General features: G+C 39.5%; 1 protein-coding gene and 2 non-coding genes across 3 annotated transcripts; 2 read left to right on the top strand and 1 right to left on the bottom strand.

Moving 5' to 3' along the window:
* Positions 1-2,647: 2,647 nt before the first annotated feature.
* elac2 (elaC ribonuclease Z 2) lies at positions 2,648-20,646 on the bottom strand. The gene is made up of 24 exons (XM_053338260.1): positions 20,311-20,646; positions 18,928-18,978; positions 18,767-18,837; positions 16,466-16,530; positions 16,314-16,371; positions 16,149-16,217; positions 15,915-16,034; positions 15,182-15,237; positions 14,646-14,704; positions 12,171-12,243; positions 11,941-12,053; positions 11,759-11,857; positions 10,849-10,987; positions 10,238-10,323; positions 9,889-10,010; positions 9,719-9,806; positions 8,874-9,012; positions 8,318-8,356; positions 7,516-7,625; positions 7,247-7,346; positions 6,445-6,565; positions 5,873-5,951; positions 4,770-4,914; positions 2,648-3,115 (listed from the first exon to the last, which is right to left on the bottom strand). The coding sequence occupies exons 1-24, from the start codon at positions 20,637-20,639 to the stop codon at positions 2,864-2,866; spliced, it is 2,583 nt and encodes an 860-aa protein (XP_053194235.1). The 5' UTR covers positions 20,640-20,646; the 3' UTR covers positions 2,648-2,863.
* trnat-ugu (transfer RNA threonine (anticodon UGU)) lies at positions 12,761-12,833 on the top strand. Its single transcript has one exon. It is a non-coding gene; the product is annotated as a tRNA-Thr (tRNA).
* Positions 13,798-13,870, top strand: trnat-ugu (transfer RNA threonine (anticodon UGU)). The gene has a single exon. It is a non-coding gene; the product is annotated as a tRNA-Thr (tRNA).
* Positions 20,647-21,266: the final 620 nt, after the last annotated feature.

The following is a 21,266-nucleotide window of genomic DNA, read 5'->3' as shown; positions in this document are numbered from 1 at the left end:
AGTGCTGGCACCTGTCTTATCTGAAGAGAGAGAGAGAGACAGAGAGAGAGACAGAGACACAGAGAGAGAGGGGGGCAGGGTGGATCCTCTCAGTATGAGGCTTACCTTTGGCCTTGAATTTAGAGTAGAACTATAAGTGGGAGAAAAAACCCCAAACTCTATGCATTATTTTAACGTAGCAAGGAGCTCAACTAGTGATGCAAGCCAAGTCGACTCCGAGAAAACTCCAGGGGAAAAAAAAAAATTGGCTGTGGTAAATGTTTTCTCAGACGGCAAGTTCTTCTCTATAATCGAAAGGTCAAGCCTCGGAAATCAAAGTTCATTCATGCCTGCAGACAGTGTCATATGTCAGATCAAAAGGTGAAACGTGTGCGAGTCGAAACACGTTTAGGATGCTTTAACGATTCCCACATTGAGTGTTTCTCTCCCCAATATCTCTTAATGGTTTTAACAAAGCTATCAGTTATATACACCTGACCCCGCTAATGGCTAAAACCAGTTTTTTTCCCCCCCATCTCACTGTTGCTATGAGAAGAAGAGATTCCTGCAGCCACCGCTCCCTCAAGTGGTAAAAAGATAAGTCATTCTTCCTGTGAATATCACCACGTTGGATGAGGGTTTTTTTTCTTTCCCCCCTTTAGGTCTCAGTAGCTGACTGATAGAAGCTCTGATGGCTCACTGAAGCCCCCATGTGGACTAGTGTGGACACTTTCAGCATCATCTCTGTGGTTTTAAGACTCTCCTGCAGCTCTGAGTTGAAATTTAAAAGACACAAATAGGAAAGGAAAAAGACCAGAAATATTATCTGCAACACCAGCTGGTTGAATTTTTGGAGTTTTTGGTGAAAATATGCATTTTTTCTACTTTTGAAATGGTAATTTTAAGTGATTCTCTACCAGTCTGCAGTTACTGGGGGTTGTACAGTTAATTTATACAATAATAATAACCTATATATTTGTAAAGCCCTTTTTATTAACAAGTTACTAAGTGCTACACAGGTTATAATATATATATAACATATAAAAAATACAAAAACTGACAGATCTGTGACTATTACCAGTACTAACATGTGTATTGTGACTGCTTCCTGTAAGTGAGAGTGTGTGTGTGTGTGTGTGTGTGTGTGTGTGTGTGTGTGTGTAGGAGGTATTTGTATTATGTACATGTTTGTTTCCTTCAGGGTGGGGCAGGATATTGTAGTGCATGATAACTAATAAATTAGAGGAAGAATGATGTGTATATGTATACATATAGGCAATATATCTTTTTCTTTCATTGTATCTTGTGTGCAATGACAATAAAGCTTCTTTATCTTTATATTTGTTGACAGTTAACTCTTTAATTTGCAAAAGTGTGCTCTGCAATGCAATGCTACTACTACTAATAATAATGAAAATATTGAACAAGAAAAAAAATGAATAAAACTAGTGTGAGGACGATCTTTAGTTACTATAGTAACTGTCACAATAACCTCAGGAAGGGGTGAGATACTATATTGTATGATAATTACTGAATGAGAGGAAGAATGCACTTTAGACTGCACTACTAACACTACTACTAATAGTAATAATACAGACATTGAACTAGTGTGAGGCCAATCTTTAGTTCCAGCTATGAAAAGGTTGAATGCACAGAAAAACATCACATATGAACTTCGGTCAGCTGTTACACCTGAACACCTGCTGAGACTCAGAGTAAAGACTGGATAGCAAGCCGAGGTCAAAACAGTCATTTGGAAAAGTAAATGGATAAACCTGCAGCTCCAAGAGATACAAGCAACCCAAACTTGACCAAACCTACTGAAAAAGATCACTTTATCTTGCATTAGAAGTATAAACATATTGTTATAGATATTGAGAGTTTTAAGAATAATTTAGTTAAATCAACTTAACCCTCCTGTTGTCCTTGAGTCAAGGAAGGAAGTTAGGAAGGGAGGAAGGAGGAAGGAGGAAGGAAGGGAGGAAGAAGGAAGGAAAGGAGGGAGGAAGGAAAGAAGGGAGGAAGGAAGGTAGGAGGGAGGGAAGGAAGGAAGGAAGGAAAGGAGGGAGGGAGGAAGGAAAGAAGAAAGGAAGGAAGGTAGGAGGGAAGGAGGAAAGAAGGAAGAACGGAGGAAAGGAAGGAAGGAAGGTAAGAATGAAGGAAGGAAGGACAGAAGGAAGGACGGGAGGGAGGGAGGGAAGGAAGGCAGGAAGGAAGGTAGAAGGAAAGGAGGGAAGGAAGGCAGGAAGGAAGGTGGAAAGGAGGAAGGTAGGAAGGAAGGAAGGTAGGAAGGAAGGAAGGACGACACGAAGGTTAAGTGAAGCTCAACAATGAAGATCTTTTCTCTCGGTTATTTGTTCTACTTTTAGACCTTTTTATTCCTAATTCTGACAAATATTGTTTCTGCCTTTGCTTCTCGAGCCAGTAAGTCCCTGGATGCTGTTCTTTAAATATCATTGCTACAAAATTCAGTCTGTCGGACCTTTCCATCACCCACCTGCAGATTTAAAAGCATCTCCACTCCTACAGCAGGATCCTATCATGCTTCAATACTTCAATCCAAACTGCAATAAACACCAAAAACCCAGCTGGAAACAACTGATGGAGACGTCTAATGATGGGAAAAAAATGAAGTGGATACAAATGTCTGAATCTACAGACTGTGTGAGTTACTGCTTTATTACATTTAATGAAAAATCAACTCATAGTTTTCCTCTTTGTACACTACAATGCAAGAAATATACATGCATGTCCTGTCATCACACACACAAGCCAAATAAAAATCAGGTTTGTTTAAATTAAATAACTCAGGATGCTCTCAGTTAAAGTCATTTTTTTCCCTCCTGTGAGCTCATGTTTGAATGAAATCCTGATGAGTCAGGCCTCAGCTGGATTTTAGTCTCTTATTTTCTCCGTAGTGCGTCGCTGCCTCCTCCTGGTCTCGTTTGGCACCTCGGTCCACAGTGGCCTCTCCTCCGCTCGTCTTCTGCTCGCTGTTCAAATCAAAGCTGCCTCCTCTCGAGTGCTTCAGCTCCCTCTTCTCTCTTCTCCCCTCCATCTCTCCGATCTCCTCGGCGAAGAGGGTTTGAAGTGCGGGAATGAGCCGGGGGAGGATTTTAAAGTCTCCGAAGCGAATCTGAAGGGAGAGGAAACGGGAGGAAAATGATCAAGAAACTGTCTGAATTTTAAATGTTAATAAAAAAGGAGAAGATCATCAATACTATGCAAGAAAAAGAGTGTTTAGATATAAAAGGTGTTTTTAATACAAGGGGATGATTAAAGCCTTTAGTTACTGCACCAATATTAAAACTAACACTTTATTTCTATTATATTTTTACAGGAAATGCAGAATCCAGCCTTTAATTATCAGTTTCAATCAGTTCAATCTAGCTTTTACAGGTACTATTTAAAATGTTTAGAGTACAGAGACCATATGATGCCTCAGGTTTGGTTTAATAAGTTGGCAAAAACGTCACATACAGTAGCAACACTTCCTTTTTCAAGACAAGGGCCAAACTTTTTATTGGTTATTGTAGATTTGCAGAAATCTAAACATGTTTTTCTAGAAAACTGGAAAAAATTTGACCTTTACAAAAAATTATATTTAAAATGAACTATGTTTTAAGTCTAAGTCGAGAGTTTTAATTATGTCCTGTTTTAAGATTACTATGTGATCAATGAATTAGACAGAAAACAAAACATTTTACCAAAAGTCTTGACAGTTTTTGAGACAGCTGTAGTCAACCAAAGACAATCTTGGTCGACTGAAATCGAAAATAATCTTCAACTAATCAATTAGTTGTGGGTTGTTTTCTTTTTTTTAATTATTACTGTTGGATGTTACAGGACAGAATAAACTCAGCATCCACACATTTCCTTCTCTTAATTTCTCTATTTAGCCTCTTCGAGTTAGGCTAACCCATTGTTGCTAAATCTGGAGCTAACCCTCTTCACTTTTCCAGCACTTGGTAGAAAACAACAGACAACAGGAAACATTGAGTACAGTTAAACCCATCAGTCTCCATTAGGTTGGCTGAGTTCAACGTTGAGCAGACGGGTCATTTACTAATCTGTTCCTCCCGCTGCAGGAAATAATGAATTCATCCTGGAAGGTTATTAATGAAGCACTTCTCTCTTTATGAAAGTAACACAGCGATTATTCAACTACTGAGAAGAGAATTTGGTCAGGTGAGAGCATATCGACCAACTAATCAACCAAGCGACCAGGAGACTACAGCTTTAGTTTTTAATCTGTATTTCAGTCTGTATTTAATTAACTAATCTAACTCAGCCACTGTTTGATTGACAAGTCTGTAAAAATGGTGAATTCATGAGCTTTTCTACAAGCTGGAAACATAATTTGCCTAATCTTAAAGACACATAAAACATACTCTACTTTGAATTATAATTTGTGTCTGATACACCAAATATTATCTCATTAAAATCCTTAAATGACATATAGCCCCTCACTGAATATTCAAATATATATATCCATTAATAAAAGTTTAACGAGAAGTCTCCTACAATCACTGAAAAGTCAATTCTCAGTGTTTGTGCGCTTGGAGGTTTCAAGTTTCTAACATCACAGTTGAGTAAGTTGAACATGCATCGTTCTGCACACAGAAGGAAGAAGAAGAAAAAAGACACACAGACGGCTGTCAAGAGCGTCTCTGAATGCCGCAGTGCAGCTGTACCTGACAACAACATCTGTCAACACATCCAATCCGCAGCGATTAAGGCGTCATGTGACTTTAACAGACGAATGAACAGCGTAACATGAAGCATCTTACTCTCATGTGGTCAAACGATATTCCCACTTTGTCGCTGAAGTCTTCACTGAAGAGCGGGATCTTGGCGTAACGCTGGCTGAAGTGGTTCAGCATGATGAAGTCGGCTTTCATCTTCATGCCGATACCGATGGCCTGCGAGGTCGTGCTGTCGAGAGGAAAAGAGGAAGTCATCAAGAGATTTATGTTGTTCTTAAAAAGGGGGGATTTTATTTGTATTAAGTTTCAAGTGTTCTCCAAGGACGTTAAAGAAAAAAAAAAAAGGAAAAAAAGGTGCTTTTGTGAAGACAGACAATCATTAAAAAAAAGGTGCAAAAGAATCAATAGTGATGTGTGTGTGTAGAAATATAACAATAAAAGCTTTAACCCTCCTGTTGTCCTCGAGTCAAGGAAGGAAGGGAGGGAGAAGGAAGGGAGGATGTAAGGGAGGAAGGAAAGGAGGGAGGAAGGAAGGAGGGAAGGGAGGAAGAAGGAAGGAAAGGAGGGAGGAAGGAAGGACGGGAGGGAAGAAGGGAGGAAGAAGGAAGGAAAGGAGGGAGGAAGGAAGGACGGGAGGGAAGAAGGAAGAAAGGAAGGAAGGAAGGAAGGAAGGAAGGAAGGAAGGGAGGAAGAAGGAAGGAGGAGAGGAGGAAGGAAGGAAGGAAAGGAGGAAAGACAGAAGGAAAGGAGGGAGGGAGGAGGGAATGAAGGAAGGAAAGGAGGGATGAAGGAAGGAGGGAAGGGAGGAAAGAAGGGAGGAAAGGAGGGAGGGAGGATGGAAGGAAGGAAGGAAGGAAAGGAGGGAGGAAGGAAGGAGGGAATGAAGGAAGGAAAGGAAGGAAAGAAGGAGGAAGGGAGGAAGAAGGAAGGAAGGGAGGGAGGAAGGAAAGGAGGAAAGACAGAAGGAAAGGAGGGAGGGAGGATTGAAGGAAGGGAGGAAGGAAGGAAGGAAAGGAGGGAAGGGAAGAAGGAAGAAAGGAAGGGAAGAAGGAAGAAAGGAAGGAAAGGAGGAAGGAAGGGAGGAAGAGAGGAAAGAAGGAACAGTCAAAACAGACAGCTTCTGTATTGTCTTTTTCCCTCATTATCATAAACTCACATTAAAGCTTTACTTTATTTTTTTTACTCACCTGTGTCTTTTCTCCACAGCTTCCTCCTCCATCCCGTCCTCCAGCGTGGCCTCGTGGATTACTAAGGTTGCATTCTTTCCTGCAACAAAAAATGAAAAAGCCTGAATCACTCACAAACACACACACACACACACACACACACACACACACACACACTCTCTTCCCATCCCACAGGAAATCAATCATGTACTCGTCGTATTTAAGTCTTCCCGGGCCGATCCATCTATAATGAACAGACGTGGGGGGGGGGGATACACTCGCCCGTCTCCGTCTCCGTCTCCGAGAGGCTTTGCTTGGAAACCGTCCAGTCGAGCAATTTTAAAAGAAGAAGTCAATGAAGTGAGATCCCATAGCAACCATCCGAAGAGCCAGCCAGCGACGGAAGTGATCGAAAGCATTAAGAAATATTTATATGGGATTAATTATTCAGACGTTCAGAACGACTCGTGTGATCGAGCTGCAAGTTTGGATGCTGTGATGTGCATCTTTTGAAATATTTAAAAGCTCAATTAGCGATGATGCATTTGTGAGTAGATACATTTGGGTTTTAATCTCTGTGGAGCGGTGCTGACCTGTGTCTACGAACGAGTCGCAGGGCATGGTGTCACCGGAGAAGGCCAGCTTCCAGCCGGACTGGTGGGTGAAGCTGCAGGCGTAGGCGTTCTTACAGTGACGCACGGTGCACGTCTGGAACTGAAACACACACACACACACACACACACACACACACACACACACACACACACACACACACACACACACACACACACACACACACACACACACACACACACACACACACACACACACACACACACACACACACACACACACACACGAATAAAGTAACACTTAAAGGGATGTAATGCTTAACCTTTGTGTCGTCCTCCCGGGTCAAATTGACCCCGTCTGTTTTGACTGTTCCTTCCTTCCTTCCTCATTTCCTTCCATCTTCCTTGCTCCCTTCCTCATTTCCTTCCATCTTCCTCCCTTCCCTCCTTCCTTTCTCCCCCTTTTTCCTTCCTCCCTTCTCACTTCCTCCTTTCCTACCTTCCCTCCTTCCTTCCTCCCCCTTTTTCCTTCCTCCCTTTTCACTTCCTCCTTTTCTACCTTCCCTCCATTCCCCTTCCTGCCTTCCCTCCTGTTCTTCCTTCCTTCTTTCCCCTCCCTCCTTCCTTCCTCCCCCTTTCCTCCCTCCCTTCCTTCTTTCCCCTCCCTCCTTCCTTCCTTCCTCCCCCTTTCCTCCCTCCCTTCCTTCCTTCCTTCCTTCCTTCCTTCTTCCCCCTTCCCTCCCTTCCTGCCTTCCTTCCTCCCTCCCTCCCTTCCTTGACTAGAGGACAACAGGAGGGTTAAATAAAATAAACAGTTGCACACCTTTGCCAGATCATTCTTCTTCAGCAGCGTTTGGATGAATGATTTTGTCCTCGGCTTCGGCGTCTCGGCGCCGTCACACAGGAACTTATTTGGGATGAGGCTGAAAAACAAAAAACACATGATGATGTTAAACCATAAACTGTATAAAAGAAATGGACGTAACATCTGTGACATCACCCATTGGTTTGTGGACTGCTGCTCGGAAGCCAATAGTTTCTGGGCAGCGCCATCTTGAAAATTTCAGAAACAAAAAAAAAAATTCTACGTACTTGATGTGGTTTACAATTTCCTCGCAGTAGTTGTGATACTGGTTGAGCCACGTCATGATCTGGACCGGAGCCACCAGGTAGACGGGACTGAAAGGTTTTCCTAAAGTCGTCTGAGAGAAATAAACACGAGTCATGAAGGAGAAACAAGTTAATATGTTTCTGATATGAACTAGAATCATACTTTATTTATAATAGCACCTTTCATACAGACTGGTGTAGTTTAAAGTGCTTTAGCTGATTGACAAGCTGATAATAATATAAAAATAATAATTTAAAAAAATAAATAATAATAATAATAAATTAAAAAATTAAATAAAAACAAAAAACAATTTAAAGAACAATACAATTAGTAAAAAATAAATAATTAAATAGATAAAAAAATTCAATAAATAAATAAAATAAGAGAAAGAGTTTATTAAAAGTAAGTGTAAAAAAATAGGTCAAATAAATTTAACAAAAAGCTGGACTAAAACTAGTTTAAAACTAATGTTTAAAAATGTAACTAAAATAATAAAATATAAATAATTAAATAGATAAAATAAAATAAATAAATAAGTAAAATGTTTATTAAAAGTTAGAGTAAAAAAAACTATGTTAAAATAGATTAAAAAGACAAAATAAAAGGTTAAGAAAGAGATTTTAAAAAAAGACAAAAGACTATTTTCTCATTTATCCTCCTGAAATAACCACTAAAACAAACTTGAGTTTGTGTCTGAACATATAAGATGACCATTTATTTTTTATGTTGTTTTTATCCATTAAATAACAAAAACAATATATATTAAACTGATTAAATACATACCAGAGCTCTTTCTCTCTGATACAGCAGCTTGATCAGACCCTAAAAAACAAAAAGATGAAAACATGCATCAGGATTAACGAGCTTTAACCCTCCTGTTGTCCTTGAGTCAAGGAAGGAAGGAAGGAAGGAAGAAGGAAGGAAAGGAGGGAGGAAGGGAAAGGAAAGAAGGAAGGAAAGGAGGGAGGAAGGAAGGAAGGAAGGAAGGAAGGAGGGGAGGAAGAAGGGAGGAAAGGAAAGGAAAGAAGGAAGAAAAAAGGAAGGAGGGAAGGAGGGAAGGAAGAAGGAAGGAAAGGAGAGAAGGAAGGAGAGGAGGGAGGAAGGAATAATGAAGGAAAGGAGAGAAGGAAGGAGAGGAGAGAGGAAGGAAGGGAGGAAAGGAAAGAAGGAAGAAGGAAGGAAAGGAAAGAAGGAAAGAAGGAAGGAAGAAAGAGTGATGGAGGAAGTACAGACGGAAGGAAGGAAGGAAAGAAGAATTAGACGGGGTCAATTTGACCCGGGAGGACGACACAAGGGTTAAACTGCATTATTCTATCAATCATCATTTATAGCTTCTTACTGTGTGATGGTCGGCATGCAGGTGTGAGATGAAGACTGTGGAGATCTTCGTCAGAGCTTCGTCCACATCGTCTCCGTAGTGTCTGCAGAGCTGACCGAACGTTCCCTCTCCACAGTCCAGCAGCAGCGACTGACTCGGGCTACAAGCAGGTTAAACAACTCATTAGAAACAACTCATGTAACAGCTCTTACAATTTATCTCCTATAATCGTATAAATAATGTGATTTGTTTTTAGAGATTTGCACCATCATGTCTGCAGCACTGCTTAAATCTTATTTTTAAAAAGGTTTAGTTGAGATCGACTCGTTTCCAAAAGTTTATTTATGTCTTAAATTGTTTTTAACCCTCCTGTTGTCCTCGAGTGAAAGGGAGGAAGAAGGAAGGAAGGATGGAAGGAAGAAAGAAGGAAGGCATGAAGGATGGAAGGAAAGCTGGAAAGGAGGAAGGAAGGATGGAAGGGAGGAAGAAAGAGGAAGGAAAGGAAGGAAGGAAGGAAGGTAGCAGGGAGGAAGGAAGGAAGGGAGGGAGGATAGGAAAGGAGGAAGGAAAGGAGGAAGGAAGGAAAGCTGGAAGAAAGAAGGAAAGAAGGAAGGAAAGGAGGAAGTAAGGACGGTAGCAGGGAGGAAGGAAGGAAGGGAGGAAAGGAAAGGAAGGGAGGAAGGAGGGAAGGAACGAAGGAAAGAAGGACAGAGAAAAGAAGGAAGGGAGGAAGGAAAGGAAAGGAGGAAAGGAAAGAAGGACAGAGGACAGAAGGAAGGAACAGTCAAAACTCTACTCTCCAAATTAACAAAAAACTAATTCATAGAGTTAAAAAAAAAAAATATTTATCATGCAAACGTCCGTACCTGATATTTACTAAAGTGCCGCTGACGTTCCTGATCTTCATCGGAAGAGCTGATCCTGTTCCCAAGAAAACCACCTCAGGGTGTTTTTCTGATTGGAAAAAAGAACCACAAAGAATTAAAAGCTAAAAATATCCTGTATTGTGTTTCTCGTCTCCAGCAGTAAAACTCACCAGAACGCTCCGCAGCATCGGTCAAGCACATCTCTCTGCACTTCTCCACTTCCTCCAGAAAGTTCGGGACCTCAGACGCCTCTTTCACAAACTCCTCGTTGTTGCAGGGAGGGATTGCATCTCTAACGAAAGAAGAACAAGAGTCAAAAACCACAAAACAAACAAGACACACACGGCTGCCTGCAACAACTCTGACACTTGTAAGATGAGGTTAGAAAAAGAAGAGAAGAAGAAGAAGGAGGAGAAGGTGGCAGAGTGCAATGGTCCATCCCAGATTGTTTTTCTCCGTGTCGCTGGCAGCTGCAGAGTAATGGGAGGTAAATTGGGGGGGATTGAAAGACAAACTAACCTTTGCCACTCCATTACGGGTCTGAGCTGGAACTTGAGCAGACACTCGGCTCGGACGTTGGGGACGTGCAGAGCAGCCTGAGGATCCTGCAGAGGGGGAGCGAAAAAATCTAGTTAGTTAGTTAGACTGTGTAAAGTGAATTCAGACCTTTTCTTCTAAATACATTAAATAGGTCATACATGTATTTCTAAAAAAAGGTGTAAAAAGCATTTTAACCATTTAGATTTGAATTGTGGAGCTAGGCTTCACAAACTGTGTTTCAAGAGTTCAGTGTTCAGGATTTAGTTATTAGCATAAACCCGCCCCTGCTGCTGTAGAGGTAGAAATACATTCAGCACACACTACTACTACAGTCTACAGTTAGCCAGTTAGCTGAGTTAGCCGCCCAGCTAGCAGCCGAGCTAGCAGCCAAGTTGGCCGCCAAGCTAGCAGCTGAGCTAGCGGCAGAAAGCTCTCACACGTAGCGTCCATGTTTCTGGTAGAGGTGGTGATGTTCATTATTAGAATAAATATAAATCTAAGTTAAGAATAGTCTGGAAGTGTTTATTTATTTGGGTGCAACGTGTTTCTGTCAGTGCTCATTGTTAAAATCATCTGTGCGTCAGTTTTACCTTCGCTTTACAAGACTTTAACTCTGGAAATATCTCAGGGTTGATCATGTTCAGCTGAGCTTGAATCTTGTGACTTCTGATGTTGTGAACTGTGCACGAGTGTTCGTTAACGATCAGATGCTCTGTGGTGGACGGAAACCTGCAGAGAGAGAAAAGTATTATGAGTGATGTAGTATGCAGTATTACAGTAAAAGTACTGCAGTATTATGAGTGATGTAGTATGCAGTATTACAGTAAAAGTAGTGATATATTATTATATATGACATCATTAGATTATTAATAGTGAAGCATCAGTGTTAGAGCAGCATGTTACTGTTGTAGCTGCTGGAGGTGGAGCTAGTTTATACTACTTTATATACAGTTAACTAGTTTATACTACTTTATATACAGTTAGCTAGTTTATACTACTTTATATACAGTTAGCTAGTTTATACTACTTTATATACAGTTAGCTAGTTTACACTACTTTATATACAGTTAGCTAGTTTATACTACTTTATATACAGTTAGCTAGTTTACACTACTTTATATACAGTTAGCTAGTTTATAGTACTTTATATACAGTTAGCTAGTTTACACTACTTTATATACAGTTAGCTAGTTTATACTACTTTATATACAGTTAGCTAGTTTATACTACTTTATATACAGTTAGCTAGTTTACACTACTTTATATACAGTTAGCTAGTTTATACTACTTTTTATACTGTTAGCTAGTTTAGTCCAGTGGTTCCCAACCTAGGGGTGGGGCCCCTCCAAATCTTCATCTGAAAAGTTACGCTAAGTAACGTAAAGCTGTCAAATAAATGTAGTGGAGTAGAAAGAACAATATTTGCCTCTGAGATGTAGAAAGGAAATACTCAAGTAGAAGTACAAACATCTCAACATTGTTCTTGAGTTAATTAATTACCTCTCCATCCACTTTTTGTATTCATCTGTTTTCAAGACAGACTCTGGAGTCATGTGAACCAGTAACGCAGGTGAGTCCTCTGTCCCTCCTGTCTGGTATCTACAAAGAGAACAAATTTAACTTGTACCTAAACTCATATTTGATTTCTTAAAAACGTACAACACAGATAATCCGTCTGTTACCTCCTCAGCTGTTGATTGGTGCAGACAGCTTGAAGGAACTCCTCAGATGGACACTCGACGACAATAAAAACTGGTCCTGGATCAGTGGGAGTACAAACCTGCTCCGGTCGGATCTACGGGGGAAACAGCACGACATCGACATCGTCAGTGTCAGCACACACAGATACAGAGAGAAGCTGCAGCTGTATTACTGAGATCATAAGAGCTAGATATCCAGCTTCATACTGAACCTCTTTCCCTTCGTAGGTCACACTTCTCCCGTCTTTCAGAGCAGCAATGAGCGGACCGATCGCTGCTGTGCCCCTGTGGGAGAATATCGAAGAGTTTCAGAGCTACGACTTCCTTCCTTCCTTCCTTCCTTCCTTCCTCTGTCCTTCTTTCCTTCCTTCCCTAAATTTGACCTGTGTATTGTTCATATTCTATAAAATGTTCTCCTGGACCATAAAATAGTGATTATTAACTATAATCACTATCACTATCACACTTAACACACTTAACACACTTAACTATTAACTATGGAAATTATGCGATTAATCGCGATTAAAAAATTAATCGCGATTAAAAAAATTAATCGCGATTAAAAAAATTAATCGTTTGACAGTCCTAATCTATATTTCACAAACAGTTCATGATAACATTTAAAGAGTGTCTTAAGTCGAACCGGTTAGTGCTACATTACAAAGCTCAGGACACTCCTGTACAACTGATATAGTCAACGCCCGTGATTGTCTAAGGTGTAGTCATTAAACAATTGTCTGCTGTCATTAAACAACTGTCTGCTGTCATTAAACAACTGTCTGCTGGACTCACTCACATCTAAGGCTCCATAGCTCAGTGGTTAGAGCACTGGTCTTGTAAACCAGGGGTCGCGAGTTCAATTCTCGCTGGGGCCTAGCTATTGCTGTTTTTCAATTCCAAAACTTCACATTTTAGTTATTTTTAAAAGGAACTACTTTTTACTGATTAAAGACACTCAGAGTTATTTCACAAGAGGTAGTTAATATGATTGACACCATTTTGTTTCAAGAGTTTGATTGATCATAATTAGGGCTGTCAGCGTTAACGCGTTAATCGCGATTATATTAATGCAATCCATAAAGCGTTATTTATTTATTTATTTTTTAAATTGCATTTTAATTTTGCAAGCCTTTTTGTCCCTTCTACTCTCCCGTAGACGGCTCCTCTAGCTGTAGCGCTATGCTTTGAAGTGGCCTCCTGCAGTAAACCTACCGCGCTGATGGAAAGTAAGAGAGCTACTGGACTTTTGAACGGCTTGTTTAACTTTAAAACACTTCCAGACGCTTCAGTTGACAAGTCAAAAGTAAAATGCAACCTGTGTCAAACGGAGTTTAACTACCACCGGAGTACGTGGAGTTTGAGTTAGCAACTCCACGCTAAACACCCAGGTGCAGCCAAGCGAGCCTCAGCTCCACCAAAGGACCATTTTGGAGTGTGGGAGTCGCAGCAGAGCCGTGATTGATTCCCAGTTAAGACACTCTGGTAAGAAATGCTTTACATTATGGGCTTAAAACTGCCTTCAAATGTAAAATAACAGGATTTTAAACATGCAATTCAAAATGTGATTAATCGCGATTAACTATGGAAATTCTGCGATTAAAAAAATTAATCGTTTGACAGCCCTAATCTATATTTCACAAACAGTTCACGAGAACATTTAAAGAGTGTCTTAAGGCGAACTGGTTAGTGCTACATTACAAAGCTCAGGACACTCCTGTACAACTGATATAGTCAACACCCCTGATTGTCTAAGGTGTAGTCATTAAACAACTGTCTGCTGTCATTAAACAACTGTCTGCTGTCATTAAACAACTGTCTGCTGGGATGACACACAACAAAGGCTCCATAGCTCAGTGGTTAGAGCACTGGTCTTGTAAACCAGGGGTCGCGAGTTCAATTCTCGCTGGGGCCTATCTACTGCTGTTTTTTAATTCAAAAAGTTCACATTTTAGTTGTTTTTAAAGAGGTATTAAAAGGATTTTAAACATGCAATTCAAAACATGATTAATCGCGATTAACTATGGAAATTCTGCAATTCGTCGCGATTAAAAAATTAATCGTTTGACAGCCCTAGTTTAACTTTACTGAGCTAAACAACAGTAATGGTTTCAGATTTAATGCTTTTATACAAGCGTAATACTAACAGTTGCTCAGCAGATGTCACCGTTTTGACTGTCAAACGCTTTAAAGACTGTCAACTACTGTCAACACAATTCCTCCTCAGGAAGCTTTCACTAATAAACAGGAGATTTAATAACCAAAAATAATCACTGCAGTCTCGCTATAATTAATCTCATGCATTAACTGGGGCTTTAAAAGTCAATAAATAAATAAGGAAAACACCAGAGAAATACACTCAGCTTGAATCTGCCTCATACAAATGGTTGTTTTCAGCGTGTAATAAAATAATTACTGCCAAAGATACATGAAAAAAACAACAACTGTGAACTCGAAAACAAGACTATCTAATTAACAACAGCTCATAATTAGACTTTTGTCCAAAGCTGCATGGATCTAATGGTTGTTCAGGTTAATAAAGTACCACATCATGATCAGCAGAGATAACTGTGATCACAAAATGCAGGAGAGACAGAAACAAAAGGCCAACATCTGATCTTATATCTCTAATAAAATACCAATAAACAGACTTTTATAATTATTCTTCTATCTGTAATAAAAGTACTCACAAAGGCAGCCCGAGCACTCTGGCCTGAGCAACCAAGAAATTTCCTTTTTTGGGGTGAAGCTGCAAAAGAAAAGAGATTTAAAAATGTATTTATTATCATACAATTTAAAAATACATTAATTTCTTCTTCTTCTTCTCCTCCTCCTCCTCCTTCTTCATTTTATTATCTTGCATTATTATATCTACTCATATTTTATCACTCAGTGTGCATTATGTTACCAAGTTACATTTTTACTTTATTTCCTGTGTTGTTTTTGTCTTTCAATCAAACTGTAAAGCACTTTGAATTACATCTGATTTGTTTGAAAGGTGCTTTATATAAAAGAATATTTGACTGATTGTTAGCTGCGATGCTAATTTCGCCATGTTAAATCCCATTCATTTATGCTAACAACATTAGCAATAAGAGAGAAGCATCATTTTACTTACATTTTACTTTTTCTCTCATTTTCTAGGTTTTCCAGATTTTACAAACACGTGAGAACCCTGACATGATGATGATGATGATGATGATGATATACTCCTGCAGTTACCTACCTTGCATATAAAGGAAACCACCAGCGATGTGTCTCGTGTTGCTTTCCGTTTTTCACCTGCAAGAAATTTCAATTTCAAGCAAATAAAATGTTAAACTGTTTTTAATGTGGATAAAGCAGCATTACTCATTTAGTCACTGAGATTAACCAAAAAAAATCTTCAGCTGTTTAATACTGAGCTGAACTCCTGTGGAATAATTACCCATGCTCCATCAGAGAAACGTTTAAATCTAATATAAACTCAAAACCTCCTTTTTCACTCACTTCTACTTAATTATCTGCTAAACCTGTACTTCCCTTATCACCGGTTTCTCTTCTGTCTTAAATATTTATTTCATTCATTTTTACAATAAATCTATTAATCTATGTGTTCTACTTTCTTGTAAAGTATACTGAGACTTTACACTTTAAATAAACTAATTTACTGTAAACTTCACACCAATTTCTGCACATTTCAACGCTTTTTTTTCAGCTATACAGTCAGTAGCATCTTTAATTCATTGTTTGACGTCAGCTTCCTTTAACTCTACACTCACAAATCAAGCACTTTTTAGTCTGCATCTATGTTTTATTCCCTTTTTGACTCATTTTTCCAGCATGAATGACTTAAATACTCCACACAGAGTTAGAAATGGTATAAAAAGGACAAAGGATTTGATTTCTTGCACCTCTAACTCTCAGATAATTTTAACTAACAGCTTTTAATCAGGATTTCCTCTCCAGTTTGGACTCACCTGGACTGCCTTGATTGTTTCCACAGTCAGTTTCTCTCTTTGGAGAAGCTGGACTTTGGGAGGGGCTGCTCCCACCCGATCGGGGGGACATCTTTCCATCATTGCTCCGCCTCGACTGAGCTAAAAAAAAACAAAAAAAACACAGAAAAGAATCAGTCCCCAAAACACACATCCACAAGTCTGATTGAATATCAAACAGCAGGAAAGGAAAGACCCTCAAAAGAAGAAGCTCACCAAATATTGGCACTTGATAAACTGTCATGGTTTCATCTGAGTATGTCTCGTCAGTGTACGGTCGCACCGCTGGAAGTAAAAAAAAAAAAAATTACACTAAATATGACAAAATAAGACTGAAAACATGATGCAAGTAGGTGAGTCAGTAAAGAAAACTCAGCATACACAGCTTGATGTCCTCCAGCGGGCCAGAAAACGACTTGATGGCGTGAAGATAATTCTCCTTTTGATGAGAAAAGAAACAAAAAGGATGATGAAGTGAGTTTATGTTGAATTAAAACTTTGCATGTTGTACTGAGTGATTTTAGGTTTCTCACCAGCTGTGGAGGTCCAGAGAGAACACACTCAGGAACACCGGTGTCCTTCAGTGTTAATATCATCCCTGCAGTTCAGACAACACAGAGACAAACTCTAAATAATACTAAACAATAAGAATAATAATTAAAGCTGCAAGCAGAGATGAACGGTTCCTCACTCTCCCACTCCGCCCTGAAACAGTAAAATTCGCCACAATGCATCTATAAGGTTATAAGACACAGAGGGAACAGGAAGTCAATCGGATTAAATCTGCAGGCGTGGAAATGCCCAACAGCGCCAGAATTGAACATTTGAATCAAAACCGCTGACTTCCTGTTGGAGTTAGAGTATGGGTCCAAGAGACTTTTATGTGCATCTTTACATGATATACATGTGTCCCAAATTTCGTTTGTCTATGTCAAACTGGAGCGAGGGGCTCAATCAATAAAATTTTCTAGGCGGGCACTATTGAGCCATTTCTCCATGCCCCTTTCGGCAAACCATAAAATATCAAGTTATTCGCCAGGTGGGAAGTGTGTGCAAATATTCATGAGTTTTGGGGCTTGATTTGGAAGAACAATATTATAATTCCTACAGATCTAATGGGGTCTTCACACTGTTTAGTGCTCGGGCCTTAATAATAATAATAATAATAAAGATTATTTCTATGGCACATTTCCAAACTGAAGTTACAAGGTACTTCACATAATACAATATAAAAACAGAATATCATACACAAAAACACATTAAAAAGCAGTAGTATATAAATATAAATTAAAGATATGAAGCCATGAATCAAGAATAACAATAATAATCTTTAGTTACAGCCTCACTTTTAAAGATAATAAACATTAAAAACAAACATTGTATGCAGTTGTTATACACTCTGCCCCCTGCTGGATATAATGTGCATTGCAGATGATATTCCACTTATAATGTTGTGTTTTCTCTCAGGTGATCTTGATCCAGATTGATTGAGGGAAGACTAATAAAGAGAGGGGGAGGAACTTCTCACTCTCTCTCTCTCTCTCTCTCTCACTCTCACACACACTTCACAGCAGCAGGTTTTTTACCATGTTCTAGTTTTTCTGCCCATTGTTCGACGTCTTTTGTTTGTATTTTTAAGAGTCTGGTAGTTCTGTTTTGTGCAGCTTTATTACTGTTAGGTTTATTTTTCCATTAGTTATCATGTGAGTTTAGAGTTAGGAGGAAAAGCCCAAATCCTACAACCCTTTGTTTCATTAGTCTGGGACTATGGGTGTCTTCCCCTCTTTTTGTTCGTTTTGGCCGAGTCATCAGCTTTTGTTGGTAGTTGTTTTTTTTGGATTGATTTTGCTGGCGCTCCTCACTCTCTATGACTATTAGACCTTCTTTAAAATGGGTTATTTTAGAGGGTCGTAACAGCTATATTAATGTGTTTCTCTTGGAGGAAAGTGAGGATATTGTGCAGAATATGCATGAGAAGAGTCTTGACAGCAGGGGGAGACATATCATTTTTATCATTTCTGTTTTATAGAATGGTTTTAATGTCAAAGACCTTTTTTTTGAACAGCTGCTTAGTCTGCTGCAGCTCCACCTGTGTTTCATCTGTTCATGTGGATGTTTGCCTGATGAAGATCCTGCATTTAAAAACTTTGCAGATTTCAGTGCATGTGAGCAGACTCTGCTTTACTGCTTTGTCAAACTATACGAGCCATATAATGACTTTAGCCCTCCTGTTGTCCTCGAGTCAAGGAAGAAGGGGAGGGAGGGGAGGAAAGAGGGGGGAGGGAGGGGAGGAAAGAGGGAGGAAGGAGGGGAGGAAGAAGGGGAGGAAGAAGGGGAGGGAGGGGAGGAAAGAGGGAGGAAGGAGGGGAGGAAGGAGGGGAGGAAGAAGGGGAGGGAGGGGAGGAAAGAGGGGGGAGGGAGGGGAGGAAGGAAAGGAAGGAAGGAGGGAGGGAGGGAGGGAGGAAGAAGGAAGGAGGGGGGAAGAAGGAAGGAAAGGAGGGAGGAAGGAGGGGAGGGAGGAAAGGAAATAAGGAAGGGAGGACGGAAAGGAAGGAAGAATGGAGGGTAGAAGGAATGAGGGAGGGAGAAAGGAAAAGAGGAAGTAAGGAAAGAAGGACGGAGGAAAGAAGGAAGGGAGGAAGGACAGAAGGAAGGAAGACAGGGGAATGGGGGAAGGAAAGAAAGAAGGAAGGAAGGAAGGGAGGGACATGAGGGTAAAATATCTTATCACTCTGATTGAATATAACTGTCAGAGGCAAAAGCACAGACTGTCTTTGGTGACTCATTCCCTAATAATTACATTCCTTCTTCAGTATCAGACAGATTTTACCGACCTGACAAACCTCCAACGTTCTCCCAGCTCAGTCTGGTGAGGAAGATGTTGTCGAGTCGAGCAGCTTTCAGTCTGTCACAGAGAAACAGAATCACAGTAAGTCTGCACGTCTTTGTCCGTCAGAGTCAGACTGAATGAAACGTTAATAACAAACCAGCTTACTTGTGCTCCTGCATGAGTCTCTGTGTTCCTTCACCACAGTTAAACAGGTACCTGAAACACAGACGACAGAAGTAGCCATGGCCCGATATGAGATTCTGGCGATATGATAACCATAAGCAAAAATATCATAGTTTCACGGTATGGCGGTATGGTGATTCCAGCTCTAAAATGTTCCTAAAAGGAAGAAAAATGAAGACAGACATGTTAATTATAATTTAACCTGAATCTGTAATGACAGTGTGAGGGGTTGTGATACTCTACACTGCAGCTGCACCACCTGAGGGATTTCTGACCTGCACTTCCTGTCTTTGACCAGACTAAAAACAGCTCATACCTCAGGAAGGTATGACAGAAAATTTGGCGGTTTCGATTATCGTGGTTTTTCAAATCGCGGTATACCTTGAACACGATTATCATCCCATACCTAGACAGAAGATGATAAAAATTAGGGCCTGACATATACTGGATTGTTGGAGCCGATGCCGATACTAGGAAAATTAAAAAAAAATATACCTATGAATTTAAAAATATACATTGGCTTATAGTATTTTACATACAGAATAAAAACATAAACATACTATTTTTGTTCAAGTGTGGTTACCAATCACTTTAGATTCAATTTGGGTCTAAAAATAAGAGGATTTTGTTCAGTTTTAAGCAGTATGATGATAATTTTAAAAAACCCTATATGACAGTAAATGTACTTTTATCCAAAGTTACTACAGAGTCATTTGAAGCTCCAATACCTGCATATTGTTATCAGGTTTTGATACAATAATATGATATTATGTGGTAAATATGACACAGAAGTAGAAAATAACTTTTAATATAATTCAGAGGTTTTAACAGAGGTTGGCAGATGTTTTTAAGACTCCTAGATTCAAATTTGACTATATTAGGAACTGAAAATGACTCAAATGATTATTCGAAGAGGATTTTGTTCACTTTCAAGCAGCATGATGATAAAATGATTAGCTTTTTATCCAAGTAAAGTTACTGCAGAGCCAATTAAAGCCTCCAATACCTGCTTTTTATTGTCAGGTTTTGCTAGATTATATTATAATATATATATATCATCTGAAATATGACACAGAAGTGGAAAATAACTCTTTTAATATAATTCAGAGGTTTTAATAAAGGTTGATAGAGGTTTTAAAGACTTAATTGGGACTGAAAATGACTCAAATGACTAATCAATTACCTAAAACAAAGCTCCTAACTGATTGATTGATTAATGGACTAATCCTTCCAGCTGCAGCTCTGACTTTAATATATACACCCGGACACACTGATCCTGTCTCATCATCATCACACACACACACACACACACACACACACACACACACACACACACACACACACACACACACACACACACAGTACCTGTTGTACTCAGAGAAGACATAAAGAGACGCAGCATTGTCTCTGCTCCCAGCTCCCACCACCTGCAGATACACAGTGGACGGTCCGTGGTTGTCTCCTCGTTTGTTCCTGTTCTCTTTAGTCTTCATCCTCCTCAGTGGCTCCTTCTGCTTCTTGGCTTTCCTCTGACAGCCATCCTGCTGCTGCTGCTGTCTGCTGTCCGAGCTGGAGGCCATCGTTGACCTGCAGAAGTGGAGAGGTGAAGCCACACAGCGTGCAGAGGAGAGAGCTCTTCCTCGGACTAACAGAGATGCAAAGGACCGGAAAGTCACATGCATTGATTCAACCATGGAGGCTTGAACATACACGACTCTTTAGAGGTTGGGGTTGACACATGGGATACGAGTTCCGGCATCTAATGATGATGTAACGCTGGTCTCGTCGCTCATTGGTCCGAGGGAGTAGTTGGCAGGCGTGTGGACCAATCATAGAGCGAGTTCGAAAAGAGGGAGGCGGGGACTAAATGTAAACAAACTTTTAATATAAGAAATATTAAAAGTCCCTTAAAGATATTTATTGAGACATATAGCTGCAAAAATCATGTTATATATTTTATAAAATTGAACAGGATTATAAAATATACAATTATAGATATAAATATATTAAATTATATAGTTTTATAACTTTTAGGCTTTTTTAATATATTCTTTTTTACTTTTAGGATTTGTGTATATATTATTTGTTATTATTTATTTATGTAGTTGTGTTTATTTGTGTTTATGTATGTATGTACATGAATAAAAGTATATCTATCAATCTATAAAATACTCCATCATACTTGTATAAATTAAGGATAATATGTGTCTGATGTTTAAAATGACATCTGTTGATTTAATATTTATACATATGAGTGTTTATGGATGTATGTATTATATAAGGCAAAATGTATGGGAAGAAAGGAAGTTAATATGTTATGT

The sequence above is a fragment of the Scomber japonicus genome, chromosome 18 (genome assembly GCF_027409825.1).
Source record: "Scomber japonicus isolate fScoJap1 chromosome 18, fScoJap1.pri, whole genome shotgun sequence".
Taxonomy (NCBI): Eukaryota; Metazoa; Chordata; class Actinopteri; order Scombriformes; family Scombridae; genus Scomber; species Scomber japonicus.
The sequence above is the reverse complement of the archived record's forward strand: the minus strand, read 5'-3'. Positions and strand labels throughout refer to the sequence as shown.

Bases quoted from the DNA above. Each gene is read 5' to 3' on its own strand.
- elac2 (XM_053338260.1), bottom strand. From the start codon at position 20,639: ATGGTTGAATCAATGCATGTGACTTTCCGGTCCTTTGCATCTCTGTTA. The intron at 16,218-16,313 runs GTATGCTGAGTT...TTTTACTTCCAG, and splicing joins GCTGGAGGACATCAAGCTGT to CGGTGCGACCGTACACTGAC. The intron at 8,357-8,873 runs GTAAGAAGCTAT...TTTGTTTTTTAG, and splicing joins TGCATGCCGACCATCACACA to GGTCTGATCAAGCTGCTGTA.